Source organism: Anolis carolinensis, chromosome 6, assembly GCF_035594765.1.
Source record: "Anolis carolinensis isolate JA03-04 chromosome 6, rAnoCar3.1.pri, whole genome shotgun sequence".
NCBI classification, from domain to species: Eukaryota; Metazoa; Chordata; class Lepidosauria; order Squamata; family Dactyloidae; genus Anolis; species Anolis carolinensis.
Window position 1 is genome coordinate 90575492 of NC_085846.1, and position 23073 is coordinate 90598564.

Consider the following 23073-nt stretch of genomic DNA (forward strand, 5'->3'; position numbering starts at 1 on the left):
TGGGATAAATATATGGGAATGCTGTTTATGAAATTCTAAGTAGTGTCCCATTTGGATTTGAGATTAGGACCTCCTGTTGAGCTCAACAGTTGATTATGGCTCCTCCACTTTACTGAGATTTCAGTCTTCTGCAAATCATTGGATTTAAATAAAATAGTTGTAGCATTCTCAAACAACACCTCTTCTGAATTATATGTTTAAGAGAGGAAAGGAGATAAATGATACAAACAGTATTACTTTAAACAACAGTTTGGGGAGCACAAAAGGGTAATACTATTAGATTCTATGCCAATTATCCCATTATGTATTTAGTTCTTTGTGTACACTACAACTGCCTTTTTGCCATTCAGTCCCAGCTAGGAAACAATTTCATCGTAGAGAAGTTGCTGCTTAAAAAAATTTGGACATAGTACCTCAACTTAAATCACACCACACCCAAGGCAGGCAGTGTATGTGTTGCCCTGAGTCAATGAATCTAAAGTGGATTGACGACCTCATTACATGGTCTTTCAGCCCCATCCTAGGATGCTGCCAAGACATAGCCAGGACGGAGGCCAATGGAGCCCATCACATGACACAAGGCTGCTTCCGGCAAGGCTCCGTGCCAGCTCTGTGCACATTGCATATCAGCAGCATGCTAAGTGGCAGACGTGGTAACTACCCATGTTCTCATAGAGAAAGCCAGGGACAGTGCCAAATCAAGGCATGGTCCGACAGATGTCAGCACTGGATGGTAAGAAAGTGATGAGGGGTGCTGCCCTACGATTTACCCTGCTGGCTGATGGATTCTCCATTCGCCCAATGAATGCCCCGTCTTAAGGACCTTAATATGAGTTGTTCCCTGTTCGATGGGAGCTATCTAAGCTGATTAACCCTATTCCCAAAATAGCTTCAGCAACCTAGATATCTCCTCAAAAACCAGGAATTAATCGAAATTAACATAAATTGTGCTTTGATATCCCAAATTTGGCATCCCTATGCAAACTATGGTTTGTATTCTAGTTTAGGTTCAGACAGGATAAGGAGATTTCATAAGGCGCCAGATCTAATGCAAATTTCAGTTTCCAGAATGGGTATGGATTGGAGCCAATGTTAGTTACCACTAATTCTGATTGAAATCACTGATACAAAAGTGATATACAGTAGAGTCTCACTTATCCAAGCTAAACAGGCCGGCAGAAGCTTGGATAAGCGAATATCTTGGATAGTAAGGAGGGATTAAGGAAAAGTCTTATAAACATCAAATTAGGTTATGATTTTACAAATTAAGCACCAAAACATCATGTTATACAACAAATTTGACAGAAAAAGTCATTCAATATGCAGTAATGTTATGTTGTAATTACTGTATTTATGAATTTAGCACCAAAATATCATGATATATTGAAAACATTGACTACAAAAATGGCTTGGATAATCCAGAAGCTTGGATAAGCGAGGCTTGGATAAGTGAGACTCTACTGTAATCCTATTTCTATGGGAGTTAAAACATGCAATGAATTGTGTCTAGATCCAACTGCATCAGTTGATCCTGTCCTTGTCTCTTTTTCTTATTAATCTTTTTATATATGCTTATTTAGGAGTCAGAAAGATAAGAGAAAGGAGAAAACAAACTAAAATACACCAAATATTTACAAGCTCTTCTGTGACTTTCCATTTTTATGTGGCATAATGGTGTCACCCTCTATGTTCTGCAGAGGTCACTTTGGAAAACAGAGGAAGAAAAGGAGATTTCTCTCCATTGAAAGATAAAGGGCTGCCCTGTGTCCTTTCTGCAATTAATATAGCCAAGAGTAATCCTAACCTAGACAACAGAAGCAATTAATGCAGCAAAACCATGATTATTATTACTGGATTGTCTAGGACTAATTCGAAGTACTCCTCATATGCCTCTAGAAGAACTGTTAGCTTTGGCAAAAACAAGACCATTTGTGCCCTTTTATGAAGATGAAGGACTTGGAAGGGGAAGCAAAGTTACAAGACTCCTTTAAATTTGGTTTAGGTCCAAATTTAGCAAATCGCATCTTCTTGTACAAGCATGCCCAGGCTCTTCAATTGGCAGAGGAGGCCCTGCTCTTGGTCCCACCCCCATCTCAAGCACAGTTGGTGGGAATGAGAGAGAGGGCCTTCTCAGTGGTGATCCCGTGCCTTTGGAACTTCCTCCCCAAAGTGATGAAAATGGCTCTTTCCTTTACTTTCTTTTTAAAAACAGCTTAAAACGTTTCTATACTCTAAAGTATATAATTAGGAGATATAGAATCTATAGTACGGACGATGAAATGGAACTGGTATAACACCCTGATTAGATTGGCTTTTTAAATTGTTATAATCTGATGTGAATTGTTTAATTTTAATTTCTTAATAATTTAATTTAATTTTTGGTTTTTCTGTTTAAATTTTTATGGTTATTGTCTTTGATACTGGCATTGAATGTTTGCCTTACTTGTTGGAAAACGCCTGGAATCATTTTATTATAGAACCTTATCAGAAAGTCCAAATTCAACAGTGTATGCCGCTTCATCTTCAGTTTTGCCACAGAGCCCACTAGCTCCCATCCGACAATGTACTTCTACTTCCAGCGGACTCAGTGGCAAAACAGAAGAGGATCCGGTGTACAACCATGACACAGCAACATAGGCGGCTTCCCGTGTTGCATTAGGATCAATGAAGGGAAACTGGGTGGCAAATGCTTCCCTCCGTGGGATGGGGTAAAGGGAAAGCTGAGCAATGAGGGCCATGGGGCAACAGGTTCCCCACGCCCCACACCGGGCACCATTCATGGTGATTCTGGTGGCAAATGTGATGAGGTCCTTAGTCCTATTAATTTTAACAGAAGTAAAGGTGTTCATAAAAAAAGAAAGAAGTTTGTTGCCCATGCCCATGGGACAGGGCAAAGGGAATGAAAGAAGGGTCATACTCAAAGCCATTGGAACAGGGAATTCATGGAGGTGTAGTTACAAATAGTTATTTTCCAGGATCTGGCCATAATACCCAGAATGTTAGCCTCTTAATGGTTATTCCCTTCATTTCTATGTGCTATGCCTTGCTACCAGTCAGGAAAGATGTTTAGCTTAAATTGTCCAGAAACAAACATGTCATAGAATGGTGCAACTAGACTCAAAAGCATAAATTGAATTATTAGTCCTATGGAATCAATAGGAGATTCACAACAACGGTTAGATTTAGGCCTGAGACTATATCCTGGATTTGTATGGGAAGTGGTATCTGCGACAATAACACTGTTTATCCAGTTGCCATGCAGACGTATCTGTAAATACATACAGACACATGAAACAAAGCCATTGGTAAACATCTAAAAGCCAGATTATGTTCTTGTTTGACTGACTGATCAGTAAGTTGAACCATAAGATAAAACAATTTGTTCACCTGTCTACAACTTATTTCAGTAATTGACTCCAAACTTGGGAGAATGAGAATGAGTTCTCATAACTAGCAGTTTGTAAATTTGGTGTTCATCTTATCCACTGAACAAGATGCACAGAGTTCTGGGGAGTCTTCTGAAGGCATCTGTGTGAACACATGAGCTAGCGAAAACAGTGATATCTGATACATGCAGGTTTCATAAATGTGAAATACAAACTTTTGGTCATTCTTGCTCAATTGCAGCATAAATTAAGATCATGGGTTTTTTTTTCTTCAAATAATTATATTCCATTTATTCTGAGTTAGTTCAATACATTTTAAATTGCATTTTGAAGAGTGCTACTTGAACTTAATGAGACCACATTTTGATAAGAGACTCTAGTGGGATAAGGAATCAAAACAGTAAGGCAATCCAAGGTTTTGATTCTTAGTTCATTAGGCAACAAGATAGCTCTTCAGAAGACTTGTTCCCAAAACAGAGTGCAGATGCCAAGACTTTTATGTTCCCCTAGGGAATTTTATCTGTGAACTGTCATTGCTCAAGTAATCAGTCTTTAAAGCAGTGGCATTTGGGTTTCCTTCCTTTTCAGTCAAACCTCCTCCTCTCCCCATCTGACCCCCAAAAGTTCCATGTCCCTTTCCATTGAAACCCAAGACTCAAATAATTGACACTAGTCTTAGTGAAACCAATAATTTCATGCCATTGCTCTTTTTTCTGTATTTCACTACCACTAGAAGACAAATGAAAATAGGATGTGAAAAAGCTTTATTTCCATTGTTTCCAACACAAACCATGAGATCATTTATATCCCATCCACTATACCATCAAGTTTCATCTTTCAAGCCATGGTATCAATGGAAGAGGTCTTACATCTAGTTGGGCCATTGAATCATCTAATTCATTATTGTCTCCATCTAATAACTCCTGAATACAAAGTACATGTTTTCCATTGAGTTGTTGTCCTAGTCTATCCAGGGAAGAAGGAGGCAGGAAGGGAGGGAGGGAAAACAGAGAAGCAAGTAGTACTATTAGAAAGATCCAACTTTGGACTTTGAATTCTTTGAAAGTTAAGTGGAGAGGAGAGTCATTTGGAGAAATTGGGCAGCCTTGTCTCCTCGTTATTTATTTATTTAACAGTGCCACTTTTACCAATTGAGAAATAAATAGCCACTGACATTTCCCAATCTTATATTTCAAGATGGGGACATTCTGATACTAGACAAATACCAGCAATTTAAGGACAGCAGCTGTTGCTGAAACCTTTGCTGTTTCTCTCCTTAATCTCTGCAGCAAAAGAGAGCTAAACTTCAATTCCCAAGACAGGACATGAATGTTAGAAACTGTAATCAAGTAATTCTGATTTTAACACTGAGAGAACAAACCAGAACCTCTGGGAACATTGATTTCCCAGATATTCTGTTAGGAAACTAGAGTCTAAACTTGAAAAAATACATATAAAAGCACTTTCTTAGTAAGATGCACCCCCCAAAAGACAGAAATAAAAATTAACTTTTAAAGGGGGGAAAAAACAAAAATAATATGATGTTTAAATAGTACTCTATAGTATGAAGTTTTTGCAAGAAATCACTTGTCATTTAAAACACAAATGTATTATTCAACATATACTGTTTGCTTAGTAAGCTTAGCTAAGATGTCGAAAGTAAAGAAATTCTTGGCACGAAAAATATTTTTCCAAGCACATGAAAATGCCACTATTTAGTATTACATTTCCCAAAATGTCCAGCCATCATGAACAATTCTGAGAGTTCTCCCACAAAACTTCTGATGTTCCCCACATAGAAAGGTTTTCAGTTTAGCATATGTTCATGCAAGTGGAGGCAACATGAATAGCATTTGAATTGGGCTCACAGGTCTGGTCCAAGCTGTTTGTTTGTTTGTTTGTTTATATCCTGGCTTGAAGGAGAAGACAGTGCCCTCAACCTTCAATGTCACATACAAACACCCTTTGGACTACCATTTGATTTTTTTTTCTTGAACACTGTTACTAATACTAATTAGTATTGACATACCTTAGAATCTCAACTTGCATCTTTAAGTGAAGGAAATCTCAGAGTGAGAGTTCTATCCTAAAAATGTTTTTGTATTCATTTCTTGATTGGTTGGACTTGGTAGCTTCTTTTTTGACTGGGACCCTCTATCTAAACGTGGTTGCTTATTAATGAAATCACCAAAGGCTTCCCCTTATAGCATCACATGGAACCATGGGTTCATAGAACTGGAAGATAGTTCAGTACCATCTAGCCCAGTGATTCTCAACCTGTGGGTCCCCAGGTGTTTTGGCCTACAACTTCCAGAAATCCCAGCCAGTTTACCAGCTGTTAGGATTTCTGGGAATTGAAGGACAAAAACATCTGGGGACCCCACGTTGAGAACCACTGATTTAGCCAATCCACTGCCAGCAAAAAAAAATCTACTAGCAAAGTATCCATGAGAGATGTACATCCAACCAATCATTAAGAACCTCTAGTGAAGGGGGAATATAAGCAAAGTTTAAATGTCCTCCTCTCAGGGATACACGTCTGACCATTGTCTCTGTTCCATCATAATTGCCATTCCAAGTCTCCCGTTTAGGCCTTAAAATCACTGAGCCAGGGATGCTCCTGACTCATCTCCTCTAGATAGTGCTCTTCCACTTCATCAAAGGTAGCAGGATAGTTAAGCAGGCCCAACAGAAACCACTGCTACACCCAAAATGTGCTATCTGAAGCAGTCATTTCACTCCATCTAAGATGGGGTCCACAGTCTGGACATCAAGCACATGTGGGACAACATACAGTATGGATAAGAACTCTGTAACTGTCGAAGGATTTCATGGCCGGAATCAGTGGGTTGATGTGAGTTTTTTGGGCTGTATGGCCATGTTCCAGAATGCTTCTGGAACACGACCATACAGCCCGAAAAAATCACAGCAACCAAGACTCTGTAACTGCATCAATGTGATCAAATGACAGAGAACCCATGTTGAAATCCTGATCAAACTGTCAGACAATGAGGACCAAATCATCTACATTATTGTAATTGCATTGCATAGAGATTTCTAGCCTCTCTATGAAATCTTTTGGGATAAGATCACAGTATGTGCAAAGCAAGCTTTTATCCATGGGAAACATTTGCTGCACACGAAAGAAAGGTAACTTTTTCTCCATCAATATAATTAGCCCTGGCGTATTGACGCTTCACGTCAGCTCCCTCAGCTGGAAGCTAACTTGTGTGAGAAGTTGACATAATCATGTTAAGTGCTGCCAGCTTGCTTTGCTGCCTTGGATTAAACAAGAAAAATGGGATTTCAGAGGTAGGTGTACAGTTCTTGGCTGCATATGAATGAAGGCATTGGATCTGAATTGGGTGATATTTACAACTGGTTGTGTTTTAATTATGAAAATAATCAATAATATAGAACTGAGTGCGGGAGTGATTGTGCATGTTTGTGTTTTACAAAACAGACCTTTAATTAACCTATTGATCAAAGTGGAAAGCCGGAAAAATATATTCCACTTGAATAGCCATTCACTGGCACAATGGTTGCTCCATAAATTCTCTCTGCTTTAGTATATGTGAAAGTGTAAGCAATGCTACAGCTTACCATTATACAAAGAAACTGGCATAATAAACAGTATTTCTAGTGGCCATTGAATTCAGTTTGAATATATTAATGGATGCTTTAACAGTGACCACTCCAGACACTTGTGTGCACTATTAATTTATGAAAAATATTTCTACCCTGCCTTTCAGGCCTAAAATGGCCATGTGCCCTACTTTACAATGGCATTCTTCTTTTTGAAGCCATCACTTATTTGAAGAGCAGTTCAATGTGAAGATTTATTAAACATCATGGGAAGCAACATCAGAAGATTTGAAACTGTCCATCAGCAGTATGTAGACATCAGAATGAACAGGTATAAAGTAACCTGTTTGCAATCTTCTCCATTATTATTAATTATGCTAAGGAATATAAATTAGCACATGGAAACATTAAGCCAGTCCATATCCTCTTCTATCCCCTTGTTTATCCTTCTTAAAAATCCATAAGGTAGCTTACAAGGAAAACATTGGCTGGAATTATTTATTGCAGTTATAGATTTGTAAAACTACCTACAGTATGACTCACACACACCATATCAATAGGGGATACATTCTAAGATCCGGTCTTGGAAACCTTGGATAATAGTGAACCCCTAACAATACAGTTCTCATTTTGTATTTATCCTTCCCAAAATGTTTTGAGAAATTATTCAGTAGACAGTATAGGATATCAGATATGTGGTCATTGCATAAAAATTGGTTTTATGTATACAATGCATACATTTTTTGCAGAAAGCCATGTTTTGTGCAGGGTTTTTTCAGTAAAACAAATATATTAAAGTCAAACAATAGAGATCTATATGTGCCCTATGGACCACTTTTCACCAATCCCTACTTTAAAAGGAAGAGTGTTTTGCTTTGCCTAGGTAAGCTCTTTTGCAGCTTGCCAAGATGAAAAAGGGAAGGATCAATACAACAGTCAATCCAAAGCAAAGAGAAAAATAACTGTAAATATTTCTGGTGCCATTCAGGAGATTTCCCTGTGTTTACTAAGACTGCTCTTTCAGGTGACATTACCCAAAGAAGTCTATTATCTAACATATTTATAAGTCAGATCATGAACTGCTGACCCTATAGAGAGACTGCCCACTGAGCTTCAAGCAGGAGGCCGAAACATATACAAGCAATTTACACAGAGGCAACTGCACTGGAGAATCCCCAGAGAACCATGGCATTATATCCTCTATGTTATCAGCAATCCTGCTACAACAGCAAGCACTCCTGCTGGAAAACAGCTTTCAGTAACCTTGTGGCTAATAGCATATAAAGTCTTTAAGAACTACACTTTTTGTTATGTTTAAATTCTCTAAGCCATAGGTGGGGAAAGTGTGGCCTTCTAAATGATTTCGAACTACAGCTCCAAGCATTCCTCACAACCTAGCAATGATACAGGGGCACTGAAGGAGATTTATTATACAAACTAAATTCAACCAGAGTTTGGAGAGGACAGTGTGTGTATCTACATGGTCAGGAAAACCCAGGGTTGGTCCATAGCTCCAGCCCTGGGAGTAACTCCACTGCCCACCTTCACCCCTCTGTAGGGCCAAACTGGATTCATCCGCGCTGAATGGCTTGGCTACTCTTACCTTGGGTGTCCTGTTGCCATTGTAATATTGATCACAGAGCTCCAAATCAATCCTGCCTGTCCCAGGGCACCATTGCTGGCCCAGGGATAGCCAGGACCTCTTTGGAGCTCCATGACCACCATTACAACCATGACGAAACAACCAATGTAGATACCATCCTCCTGTCCCCACACCATGGATCCCAGGGATAGTGAGATAGATGTGTGAACTGTGTGGTCAGTTCCAATTCAGAACCAGGCAAACGTTTACACTAGCCTGAAGTGCAGGGCTGCTATGGAGCTTTAAGGAAACTCCAGATCACTTCTCAACATTGCCTAACACACGGCAAAAATGCATTAAGCAGCTTTGTCTTGCATTGAGGGCAAGAAGACCCTGTGCATCATGTGGATGTCATGAGGCCAATTTTTGCCCTCCCTGTGTTAAACTGCCCATATAGATATGCTCAGAGTCTTATCCCTCCAAAGCAGTGGTTCCCAAACATATTTGGCCTACTGCCCCCTTTCCAGAAAAAATATTACTCAGTGCCCCCTGGAAATTAATTTTTTTTAAAAAAATTAATAGCAATTAAACAGAAAAATATATGTATTAATGTTTGTACCTTTTTCGTAAAATATTGTAAAGAAAGGTGTAAGTTAGAAACATTGAAGTTTGAAATTATGAACTATTTTTTGAACTCAGAATAGAAAGGTAATACAGTTATTTATCACCCACAAATGTACCTGCGGCCGTCACTGCCCCCCTGGATTGTAGCACCCATCAGGGGGCGGTAGCACCCACTTTGGGAATTACTGCTCCAAAGCAATATTTTCCTCATGAATACTTTTTATCATCTTGATCCCATACTGATATTTATTAGCCGCATGTGTCCTGTTTTTCATCTATGAAATGTTGGAGGGTATGCCAGTGGCCTATAATAAAATTGGTATCATTAGGACCAATCAAAAATATCTTCCAAGTGTGTGAACCTGGGTTCTTTGGAATATTTCAACACACTGGATAGCATAAAAATAGCTTGCATGCATTTGTGCCACTTTCATTCAGCCTAATAATAAAAGTATCAGTTAACTCTCTCCCCTTTGAAATAAGTAAACATGTGTAAGAATTATGCATACACTGCCAGATGTAGAAATGAGCAGTTTTGCAAATGTTAGAAATTCTTGTGATCATGCCAAATTTCAGGCATCTATGTTTCACAGCCTTCTAGAAATAGGAATATATTACATACATATTCTTTGTCATGTCATATTCGAAGATTTCATAAAGGCATGTTTTCTTTAAAATTATTGAATACCCCTGAAGACTTTTTTATTCCACCACGCTTTCTATTGATCTTAGTGCTACCCACTGTGTGTGTTTTTAATCTGATGCTGTTGTTTTTCTTCAACTGTTTTCACGTTAACTTTTCTTGTAAGCTGCCTTGTAAGAGCTTTCTGTAAAATATACAATGTAGAAACACAACAAATAAAACATTTTTCTCATTCTATTTTGCTAAAGCCAGTAGCTTGTCTGGCCTACCTTTGATAAACAAAGATATTGCAAATGCAAAAGGACTGCCTGCTGTAATGCTGAGGATAAATGTTTTGGTTTAATTGGTAATATAAAATTCTACAGTTCATTTGCTGCAAAGCATTGCACCTGACACTTTGAAGGCAACTTGTGTATTTATTATCTTTCCAACAAACAGTACAAGAATAGCAAAAAGAGGAGGAGGAGGAGGAAAGTTCCACTTCCAAATATTTCTCCTAATCAGTCTGGACTAAAACAGTAGCTAGGAGTGCATCTGGAATGCAGAATTAATACAATATACAAGTAGAGTTCTCAGATCTCACTGACTGGCCCAGAGTTTCAGAGCTCAGAGCATTTACTTGGCCATTTGTCAGGGGTGCTGTGAATGTGATTTTCCTATTTCTTGGCAGGAGGTTGGACTGGATGGCCCATGAGGTCTCTTCCAACTCTATGATTCTGTTACTCTACTTCAGTCTTCACAATGCCTAGAAAATTGTGTGAATGTTTTTTCTTAATTTGTTAGACTTGGTCTTTAATTTTTATTTGAATAGTACACTCTGTGCAAATGTGGTTTTCAGCAGCAGATGATGTTCTGCCAACCAAATATAGATATGCTTGGTTATCAAGAATATTTGAAGAACCTTTCTGAATCAGATGCTGTCCCCAGAATCAGCCAGTCAAATATCTCTGGTAACCTGTCCACAGAGGCAACTTTGAAAAGAAGTACTTCTATCCATAGAAGTCTTCCATGTAAGAAAAAGAAATAAGAAAGTGGAATGCTTCTCTCCCCTCATGTGTTCACTACTTCTACATTGGTCATAATATCGGCATCAGATATTCTCCACTTCTCAAATCACATATGCCTGTCAAGAAAAGCAGATGTCTCTGCGTTTGACCTCCTTTCAGAGGTGAGAACTGAATCAACACACACTTAGAATCAATGACAAAAAGTGAGTCCTACTACTTTGAGTCAGCATGAGGGATTAGTGGTGCTGCTCTATATTTACAGAGAAGTAAGTCCCATTTATCTTATTTAACAGAGTTCTACAGGGTCCACTCCCAAAATAAGTAAATATGGACTTTCAGCACAAGTCCTGTATCTGAACCTTCAGCATAGTACTTTATTTGACACATAACTTAAGATCAGGTTGTTATCCAATTTATATGATATCACCACCATCATCAGATCCCCTGAATTGATGTATCTTCTCAGTATACACACAATTCCAGACAATATGCACAAGAGGAGGAGGCTGCATCTTGGTTCATCAATCTATAGGTGGGTTGGTTGATGCCCCATGATGATGCCAACTTTATGTTCAGCTGTAATCAACAAAACTGTACCTTTACTTCGTCCAGTCACCTGACAATCTGTGTTTTGCTGTAAACAGATCTGAACTCACCCCCAGGTCCTGGAGTTAAATTTTACTTGTCTCGGTGTTACACAAGAAAATGAGAAAAATCTCATTTTTAATCCTCATCTTTAAAAGAACCAGACAACATTTTATATTGATGGTGATCTGGATAATCAATTTGAGCATTAACACAGATGTAAAAAAAAAGCCAGATTAGCTGCTGCCTGGCAGCATGATAAAACATGGGATGAGTTGTGTGTATTCCTTTGGTCAATCAGCTAGTATTTCTATGTCTGCTGGGCATATATACTTAGCAACACAGTTTTGTATACAGATTTGACCCAACCCTGACCAAAATACACTTTCTATTTTGTTCTATCCTAAGTTGAAGAATCTCACAGGTATGGAACCTCACATTGGGCAACCTCTATATGTAAAGATACCATGCCTCAATGAGAATGGAACAATTGACAAGATTTCTTCACATTCCTTATGCTTAGGATATAAAAATTCTTTAATTTGTTTTGATTTACAGGGTGGTTGGACTACGCATGTCAGAGTGTTCACAAATTTATCTTCACAAATCAAAGTATGTCGCAAAAGCTCATGCTTTGACATGCAATGGCTGTTGCTAGAATCAGAAGTCATTTTAGCTGCTGGAGGAACAGTTGGGAATTTGATGGGTAGGCAGAGAAACGATGGTAAGTGAAAAGGAGGGACAAGTGGAATCCATCTGATACCACCACCATCATCAACACAGGGAAAAGAAATCCAGCTAGGCTCTCTCCCGATAACCTTGAGTGAGTCAAGAGAGTGAAGATAGTCACTTGACATTACTTGTTTGCTTTCCATCCTGTCTTCTCCACTTCTCTCCCAACCCCTCATGGTTGCTGTCACCCCCTCTGATGAGGAGCTGCAGTCCACATCCTCCACACTCCTCTAGTGACACCACTGAATATTTCATATACATACTTCAGAGATGTTTCTCCATTCTACATCTTTCCTGTACATTTTATTGTCACAGCAAAGAACCCCCTTGTTTGAAAATTAAAAATACATGGTGGCAAAGACAAAAAGATGGAGATCTCTCAGAACCATCAGATCATACACCCGTTTTTAATTTGATTTTACTTGTGGACCAAACTAAACCATAAGCAATCAAAAACTGTGAAGAAAAAGCTTGTGTTTCAGACATATCTCATTTTATGTGAGTCCACATGATGTATGCTGGGTTGACAGTGTGCTGGAAATTGCAGCTAAGTGGGTGAGCATGGCTATACTTCACATTTAATGTGAAAATGCATTGCTACATGGGTATATTTATTGTGCATTCAATTAAATTTATGTTTACACTCCGCAAACATTGTCTATCAGCACAGATGTCCTGTGTTGGAAAACATGACACTTTTGAAATGCAATAACCACGCGTAAAAAATGTCAACATATGTTGAGGAAATATGTCTCAGGTCCAAATATAGCAGGCTTCTATCATAGCATTCCAAACAGTGTTGAAGACAATAGGCGCCTCAGGTGGTGATTATAGAGATTTTGCATGATTTTCCCATCAGCTAGAAGCAATGGAGAAGAGAAAGATACAGCCACTTTTCTATTTGGAAGTCTACTATCTGATAAAATGCCATCAGAAAAAACTCCCTTTGGCTTCATGAAAAGCCCTCTCAGAATTAGTTCTCCAGATTAGCTTTTCCCCTATCATCTGCTACAGCATCAAGAAGACATGACTTAGGTATACATCAGTGCTTTCCACAGTGAAAAAAAATCTCAAAAGTAAACCCTGATTTTATCATTATATATAAGGGAAATAATTTTACCACACCATTGTAAATAAGGGGACTTGAACCTCCATGAATGTTGGTATCCACGGAGGCCCCTCTGTATTATAAAACAAGGAATGGAGACTATAATCTATCCAGTAGTCTTGTGCATTTAGGCTGAACCTCGATCAATTTCTGCTGGCCGGATACTGCTAGACTCCTGTATCAATTTTTGTCTACCTCCTGAAAAAAAGCTTGTAGTCAGATGGCCGTTTTCGAACCATAGCTGAAAAATGCGGCTAGATCTGGCCCATTGGTGGCAATGGGCAGGCCTCCCAGGCTCCCCTCCCATAATTTTAGGCAATAGTGTTGTTTGTCCTTGTATCCTGCATTAAGACTTGGTTTTAAAAAGCATCCGAGTTAAGATAACACTCTTTCTGCAATCCTTTCCCCTTGGTCTGTAGAGGACACCTGGGTTTAATGCTTTCTTAAAGCTGTTTCCACTTTAAAGGAGAGAGGTGCATGCATGCAGCTTTTTAAGGAGGCTTCCAAGTTCCCACTCCCCAGGGAAGGAAGAGCGATGACCTGGAGCTATCCTACCCTGGGCTTCCTTTAAAAAGCAATTCTCCTTTCTCTTGATTTGCACTGCAGGCCTGTGGTGCCTTTTTCCCTCATGCCTTTCTGCTTTGGGTTTAATGCTTCCTTAAAGCTGTTTCTACTTCTACTCTAGCGGAGAGGTAACTAGGTGGTAGTAGTTTTCTGAGAATTAGGCTTTTATTTTTGTTCGCTGGGATTACTGATTATTATTATTATTATTATTATTATTATTATTATTATTATCTTTTAGAAGTGTTTTTTGAAGGAGAGGAGGGGAGGGGGAAAAGAAGCTGAAAGGGTGACTCTCCAAGCCCCCAAACATGTGTGTTGACCCCACCCATCCATCCCACATGTTCCCAACTCCCAGTCAGCCCCACTAACTAAAATGAATCAATAAAATAAAGGATAATCAAAAATATTCAAGAGAGAGGCCCAAGCCAGAAGCCAAGCCAAAAATACACTGAAGGCAGGATGCAACTGTGATGCCGAATAGGAGAGGAGGAGCTGTGATTAGCTGCACATGGTCCCATTACAGATGAGAAAATGTGACAGCTGGGCCCTTGCCATTATGGCCATCCGGCCAAGTCAAACAAGTCGGATTGGCAGAAGGGAAATAACCATTCCGAATCTATGCACAAGTCTAATATCCAGTGGGGTCTTTCCTTATTTCTTGGCACAGAAGATTTAGAACTCAAATTCAACAGGTAGCTACTATATTTGGAAAAGCAAAAAGGAGAACTTAATAACTAGGGCAGGGTGTATTAAATATAAGGCTGCTGTTTTGGATGGCAGCTTTGCATTTCATAAAGTCTTTTCCAACCTTGAATTCCAGAGGACTTGAATCACCATCATCCCTGACCAGCAGTCATGTTGGGTGGAAACAATGACCAATACAGCCCACACTTCTCTCACTTCTGCTACTTTTGTCCAATCCCTCTCATCTCCAATCCCATCAGTGTCACTCCCATCACTTCTCATAGAAACTGCTTCATTGCCAAACCCATCATCCACATCAAACTTTTCCTCAGTAGGTTCAGTAAGTATTTGCCGCATTCTCTTCTGCTGTTGCTCTTCAATAGAGTCTTGCTCCCGAGTAGACCTTTTTGCCTGCCTAACCTCCAACTACCTGTTGTTGTTGCTACTCAGTGACTCATCCACAGCATGAGAACTGACAGTTGGATATACTATATTTTTAAAACATCAGTCAACAAATAAACAAAACTACCTAGGCTTAAAATAAATTAAAAACCAAAATTCAAATTTAAAATTCTAGGCAAAAGAAAAGGTTTAATTTGGAAGAAAGAAGAAAGCAGATCACAGAAAAAGTCTTATTAGTAGTATTGGTATTATTACCATCACAGGAATATGTGAGCACTATAAACAGACATTATCAGAATCCATAGTAATTGAGGTCAGTGTCACACAGGAAAACCAAAGCTCCTAGAAATCTATGTGGTTATAATGTTCATATTGAGATGTTATGGGGAAGCAACACAGCCCCCTTTCACTCCCCCTTCAGAGCATAGGTAGATGGCTGCCATTCCATAGGATATCAGAAAATGAATCTTCATTCTGTACCCCCACTGAAAGGATAGCGAGCCCAGAACCAAAGTAACAATTTTCTGTCCTATTGATCTCAGGCCTTGGTTTGCAATTGTAAAATTCTTTCGCCTTTCAAGTTCAGCATTTGCATAAAGTGCAGTTCTCTTCTAAAGCAGCTGTCTCGGCTTTAGAGAAGGCTCCATTTTTGTTTATTATTACTTTTTTGAAGCAAATCTCTAGCTGTCAGGGCAGCAGCAAGAACTCAAAAAATGTGAACTGAGTGTGATTGATATAGAGACGTCTCCTGGATGCTGCATCCATTCATCTCCAAGAGCTGTTCTCAAATGCCCAGTAATTTAGATGTCAGCTAGTTAACGATATCCTTCCTCATTTAACAAAAAAGTCAGTCTGGTCATAAATCTAGAGAGCTGGCAGAAGCGACATCTCCCATTGCTACTATTGGTCTGTGGGATTCAGAAGGTATCACCCGCAATGCAAGCACACATACACACAAATAAGACAGAATCAAGCCCCAAATGCACTGTATCCAAGGGTATATTCCAGCCAACTTCAGCCATGGGGAACTAGTTCAGTCCAACAATAGGGTCTGAACTACAATGAGCTAAATTGGACTTATTTATTTATTTATTTATTTATTTATTTTATATACCACTCTTCTCCCCTAGGGGGACCCAGAGCGGTCTTACATTAATGGCAAGATTAATGCCACATATAATACCAAATATAGTAAAAACCAACAATAGTAAAAACACACTTAAACCAATATCATATCCAATTAAAACAGTAAAACACTGTGTGACTGTTACAATAGGACCAGTAGCATTGGGCCAAAAATCAGAGCCAGTCTGTATTCAACTTCACATTAACCCAACAAATACATCTGCTTATATCAATTCGTCTCCTAGAATGGGCCACAAGCTTGGGCCCACATCCAGGTCTTCAGCTGCTTCCTAAAAGACATGAGTGAGGGGGCTTCCCTAATCTCCCTTGGCAAGGAGCTCCACAGCCACGGAGCCACCACCGAAAAAACCCTGTCTCTCGTCCCCGCCAAAAGCACCTGTGACGACGGCAGGACCGAGAGCAGGGCCTCACTCAAAGATATTAATCTGTGGGACGGCTCATAGAGGGAGATACGTTCGGAGAGGTAAGTTGGACCAGAGCCGTTTAAGGTTTTGTAGGTCAAAGCCAGCACTTTAAATTGTGCCCAGAAGCTAACAGGCAGCCAGTGGAGCTGCTTCAACAGAGGAGTTGTATGCTCCCTGAATGGCGCTCCAGTTAATAACCTGACTGCAGAACGTTGGACTAGTTCCAGCTTCTTTGGCAGCAACCCCACGTAGAGCACATTGCAATAGTCCAAACGAGATGTAACAAGAGCGTGGACCACCGTGGCCATGTCAGGCTTCCCAAGGTACGGGCGCAGTTGGCGCACAAGTTTGAGTTGTGCGAAGGCCCCCCTGGCCACTGCTGAAACCTGGGGTTCCAGGCTCAGCGATGAGTCCAGGAGGACACCCAAACTGCAAACCTGAACCTTCAGGGGGAGTGCCACCCCATCCAGCACAGGCTGTAACCCTATACCCTGTTCGGCCTTATGACTGACCAGGAGGACCTCTGTCTTGGATGGATTCAACTTCAATTTGTTCACTCTCATCCAGTCCGACACAGCAGCCAGGCACCGGTTCAGGATCTGGACGACCTCCTTGGACCCTGGAGAAAAGGAGTGATAGAGTTGGACATCGTCCGCGTACAGATGACACCGAACTACAAATCTCTGGATGATCTCACCCAGCGGCTTCATGTAGATGTTAAACAACAAAGGGGACAGTACTGAACCCTGTGGGACTCCACAAGACAATGGCTGTGGGGTCAAACAGCTGTCCGCTATCAAAGCTTCTGGGTACGATCCTCGAGGAAGGACTGGAGCCACTGCAACGCAGTACCCCCAAGGCCCATTCCAGCGAGGCGACCCAGAAGGATACCGTGGTCTATGGTATCGAAGGCTGCTGAGAGATCCAGGAGAACCAGCAGGGTCACACTCCCCCTGTCCAGCTCTCTGAGGAGATCATCCACCAAAGAGACCAAGGCCGTCTCAGTTCCATGCCCTGGTCTGAAGCCAGACTGTGCGGGATCCAGATAATCAGTTTCAACCAAGATCCCCTGGAGTTGCGAGGCAACCATGCGTTCCACAACCTTGCCTAGAAAGGGAAGATTGGAAATAGGCCAAAAGTTATTCCAATTAGTGGGGGTCAAGTGATGGCTTCTTCAACAGCCATTTTATTACGGCTTGTTTGACTTACACCATTGCAACTCACTTTTTGGTGGTTGCAGAGGTCAAAATTCTGTGGCAACCATGCAACAACCAAAAATCCTCCCCAAAAAACCATGGAAAGCAGAACATGGGTTTTTTAAATCCTCATGGGAAGGAGGGCAATGCATTATCAGCGTGCACATGCAAAAAATGAAGTAATTTAAACTTGCACCCAGCACTCATGTACAGCTTTGACCACCAAACTGATAAACAATAATATTTTTAAAGATCCATACAGGATTCCTAACAAAGAGTTCCTCTTTGCAAATACAGCCAACTACATAATTTGGACCTCTTGAAACACGCTGGAGAAATTTGGAAAGCACCCAACCTTGTGATAACGTAATAGGAAGATGATATATGCATGGAGATACAATCTTAAAATCACAACTTTTGTTCCCCTTCTGCTCAAGGACAATGCCTAAATGTTAAGTTACATTGGCAAGAATCCTATTAGCAAATTATGCTCATGGTTTTCCTTTTTACCAAGGTCACAAAAGGGTGGTCAGTGAGGACAGAAAAAATCTGCTGGCTCTGAGCAGCCTGCTGCTGCTTTCTTCACAACTATGTACTTTACAGCTACTTTCAACACAAGGAGTCCACCCCACTTTTCAGTTTCGCAACTAATTATATAGAGAACATTTTGGCTCCTGCAGCCTCAACCTTTTGCTGGTACTTTCTTACAATTTACCATCATCCTTTTTGCAGGGCTCTGATACTCTTCCCTTCTGTAGTCAAACAACTATTTCTGCCTTGTCATTTATTGGTTACAGACTGAATATTGTAGTATTGGCATCAACAGCAGATGTCTTTGTTTGGCTTGAGTACTCTTTGCCACCTGTCAATGTATCCCCGGTAATACCATCAAGCTCTGAAGTCTTCGTTTATAAAATCCTCCAGTGCACCGACAGCTTCCAAGCCTGAAGCTTCAGCTCTGAAGAATTTAATCCTCTCTGCAGATAGTTCTCCCTATCCAAAAAACCTTTCAGCGTTCCATCATTTTAAAATCCCTCAAGTTTAGAACATAATGAATCTTGTCTCTCAGGTATCCATGCCCAAGTTAATGCCAAACATTAGGGGAAAGGATAGTGATCAGACCAAGCTTTGTAGTTATATGCTTTCAAGTGATTTCTAACTTGTAGTGACCCTATGGCAAGCTTAACATAGGTTTGTTTTTTTTGTAAGATTTCATTAAAAAAATGTTTGCTGAGGCTGTGAAACTGTGACTTCTTTCAAGGTCACCCAATGGGTTCTCATGGCTGAATGGGGATTTGAACCCTGATCTCCAAGAGCCCCAGTTCAGCACTCAGACAACTTCACCACACTGGTTCTCATTCAAGGCAGGTTACCAATTGTCTATAAAAAGATTTATGATGAAGAGAGAAAGAGATAGACAAATAGATATAGCGTTTCCAAGTTCTGTTCTTAGCTAACATTTTAACCATCCCACCCACAATGGGACTGCAATGCCAATTACGGCAATCTCTGATGGCTGAAAGCTAGCTGTGAGAAGCACTTTAAATATGCATGTTTCCTTCGCCTCCTCTTTGCCCTGTTTAATTCCTTCGAACAAAACCATCTAATCAACAAACCCGGTTATTAGAAAGATCAACCAACACTTCCTCCACATTTACTGTTCCAGCAGTTCCGATTGACGCTGAGCTGCAAAATGCAAATGGATTTTCCATTTGCCTGGAGTTTTATTAGTAGTTGGAGACTGATAGAGCTAGGAGGAAACCACCTCCAGATTTCTTATGGTACTGAAAGCTCACCAGCTGCTTCCTGATGTTGCTGCCTTGAGAGGATATAAGGAAAGAGCTCTCAAGCAAACCCACTTTATTTTGTTCCCTGCGTGCTGGGTTTTGTTAACTTGTAATATCAGTTTAATCATCTCAGTATGCTTCAATGAAGCTGGGGAGAAAAATAAAAAGTCAGGATCCACAGTTCCTGGGATTGTCCATATATAGACAAGTACCAGTATGTTCAGAAGGACAGCTCTCTGGATCGGACGAAAAAGTTTGGAAACTTTTACAACTCTCAAGAACAAAGTCGTTGCCCCACTGGCTGCAATGTTTTTACACTGTGAGTAATCCACGACCGGTCCTGCCATTAGACAGAAATAGGCAGCTGTCTCAGCCAATTGATTCTGAACATCATAAAAGTGCAGCAAATTGCTGATTGATTATATTTCTTGGTGTTGCTTTGCCATCAGGGATGGACTTTCCATTACCAGTGCCAAAAACTTTGACTGATCATAGCTACTATCAGTAGCAGGGAGTCAGTCCATTTAGATTTCATGATACTAAGCAACAGGCAGGATTTTCTTCCATAGTTTGTTTAATCAGCCTTGAAAGCCAGTAGCCATGTGGATATAAACTGCACTTTGAGCTGTAATTAACTTTAACACTTCATCTTGTCTGTCCTGAATTTACTGTTATTGGTTAACCCTAAATTCTGGTATTGAGGGTGGAGAACCTCTCCATGGTGTACATGGAGCCCCCCAGTGGCGTAGTGGATTAAAGCCTTGTGACTTGAAGGTTGGGTAGCTGACCTGAAGGCTGCCAGGTTCAAATCCCACCCGGAGAGAGCGCAGAAGAGCTCCCTCTATCAGCTCCAGCTCCATGCGGGGACGTGAGAGAAGCCTCCCACAAGGATGGTAAAAACATCCCCCCTCCCTCGGTCTCCTAGCGCTACATTGGTACATTCCAAGAAGCATGGACAGAGGTCTAATGTGGCCCGATAGTTTTTATTTTATTTTAAAGGTTTTGGGGGGAGGTCCCTCTTCCCTTCTCTGGGCCCATGGGGCCCAAATAATTTAATTGGGCTGAGCGGACTGACCCCTCGGTAGTCCCAGGACACCACCCATACTCCATTAGACCCGGGTATTTCAGGAAGACCAGGATCTAATGGAGTATCTAAATAATTCATGACAAAGCAGAGTTTTCCTGCTTTGTCATGAATTATTCTTCTTTTACTGAAGGTGTCATTTGGACGCCTCTGATAAAAGCATGGGAGTTCTTGCATTTTGGGTCCTGTCTGGATGGGTGCAAAGTCCTTCAGTGCAACTCTATGATCAACTTCTACTGGATATTGACCATAGAATCATGCTGGAGGACCTAAAGATTCTTAAAGAAGAGCATATATGGAGAGCTTACTGTATTTGCCTTATTTTGAATTCAGGCAAACCACATTGAGAAATGTATAACTCATGCATCACATGCCTTTTTAAAAAAAAATTTATTGTCATTCCTGGGGTGTATCAATGCTATCATTTGATACTCCTTTAACTGCCATAGATCCATCCCATGGGATCTTAGTATCCACAGCCTGGTGAGGTATATGGAATTCTTTGCCAGTGAGCTCTAGTTCACTTTCCCTGGGCTGTGTCAGCAGATCTCTCTAGCTGAATCCCTCCCAATGCCTCCCCTAAATATCTTGACAGGAGCTGAAACTAGAAATAATTTTCATATGTTATTCTCCCTTCCCCCTCCCCTCCCCTCCCACCACCACCTTGTTAATATTCAGTTGAAAATGACATGATATTGTCCACCATGACAGTTCAGGGACAAAAACTGCATCTCCTTATTGCCCACCTCTGATGTAGATAGATAAATCGAAAATCATCCAAATATATAAACAAATACAGTGTAGTGGGGTTTGACTGCTGCAGCAATGTTTTTGGTTTTGACTGATCAAATGCACACCACATCAAGGTTGCAATTATGTGGCTTATTCTTGTGATGAGTCTGAGGGCCTCCAGCTGGCATTGAGGCTAACAAAAGTCAAAGGCTATTAGTACTTTCTCTCTTTCAAATGTACAGCAATCAGTTCAGGAGCTCTTAGTCATTTTGTTTAGATTCACCGATGTAGTTATTTCCACTCCTCCCCCAAGGTTGCAATAAAACAAAATATTATCCAGTTGTACACATTTCTAATACAAAGCCCTTGACTTCTTGCAGGTAAAAAGAGTTGCCAGTACCCATGGATAAAATTTCTAGACAGTTTCAAGAACACTAATAATTTGGGATCAAAATGTCACTAGAAGCCAAATAAAACAACAGACCTGAATATGGGCTGGCAATTATGCTGCCCTCCAAAAGTTGTCAAACTATAGCTCCCAGCATTCATTGACATTGACTACACTAACTAGCCTTGCTGGGTCACAGTTCAACAATATGAGGAGTTCTGCACAAAATCCACACCTTGCCTAAGGACCTAATGACATGAAATGTGGCTTTCATCCTAGGATGCTTCCAGGATGGAGCCTAATGGAGACCATCACATGATGCAGGCTACTTCTGACGGAGCTCCGACCTGGAAGCCTCCTAGAATGGAGCACTGAAAACACAGGTAGCTAAGTGGAGGGAAAGCCGGACAGTAACAGTTTCCCCCGTGTGATGGGTAAGGGGCCGATGTGGGCAATGCGGGGTGCATAAGAACAGTTTTCGCCACTGCTCAACATCACAGCTCAATGGATTCCCGCACTGTCCCCTGGCTTAACGACCTCAATGTGATGAAGTCCTAAATCTAATTGTTAGTCCCAACTAGAATTTGTAACTGTTGTGTGCCTTCGATTTCAGTTTAAGATTACCGTTTTCTTGGCAAACAATTGTCAAAGATAATTTGCCATTGACTTGTGTCAAGGCTGAGAGATTTGCCCAAAATGACCCAGTAAGGTTCCATCACTGAGTGGGGTTCAAACACTGGCCTCCCCTGAGTCCAAGTATAATACGAAAACTATTACACCATGCCTTGGATTATTGAATAATTAATTCAATGAGTCTTCTTGAGCTGTGTCTAGTAATTGGTTTTAGGCCTTGAGAAAAACATTTTTATGTGTTTGCTATATTTGCTGATGCATGGGAGATGGATGTTTCTTCTACTTATTTGCGGATGTAGTTCATTTGGGATGACCATGTGTAAATATGCTAGACTTTGCTTATCACACAATTATACTGAAAGTGCAGGGGTTAGGATTGATAAGGCCAGTGAAGATGGAATCATGAGTCTCACTACGCCATTATATCAATTCAATTCCAGTCTAATTGCCACAACTCCGCCTTATGGAATCCTGGAATTTGTAGTTATCTGAGGTATTTAGAATTCTATGTTAAAGAGTTTTCAGTTCAGCCATTCAGAAGAGTGGACTAAAACTATCCAGGAAATAATTATAAGTAGCCCACTAAACTATAAACCTCACAACTTCCTAGGCTAGAGCTAGAATAGCTAAAGTGATATCAAACTGTTATAATACAAATATGCCGCAGTTGAAGGGAGATGTTGACAAGCTGGAAAGTGTCCAGAGGAGGGCGACTAAAATGATTAAGGGTCTGGAGAACAAGCCCTATGAGGAGCGGCTTAAAGAGCTGGGCATGTTTAGCCTGCAGAAGAGAAGGCTGAG

At 40.5% G+C, this 23073-nt stretch overlaps 1 protein-coding gene across 5 annotated transcripts in view; it reads right to left on the reverse strand.

Annotated features, from left to right (window-relative positions):
- nxph1 (neurexophilin 1) overlaps window positions 1-23073 on the reverse strand; it is a 210983-nt gene that overhangs the window by 85404 nt on the left and 102506 nt on the right. For 2 of the 5 annotated variants that reach the window (XM_062957822.1, XM_062957821.1), the window contains exon 3: window positions 16965-17071. The exons of the other annotated variants lie outside the window; for them this stretch is intronic. In XM_062957822.1, the coding sequence (XP_062813892.1) occupies window positions 16965-17071 (107 nt within the window). The remainder of the gene's footprint in view (window positions 1-16964; window positions 17072-23073) is intronic. 5 annotated transcript variants of the gene reach the window in all.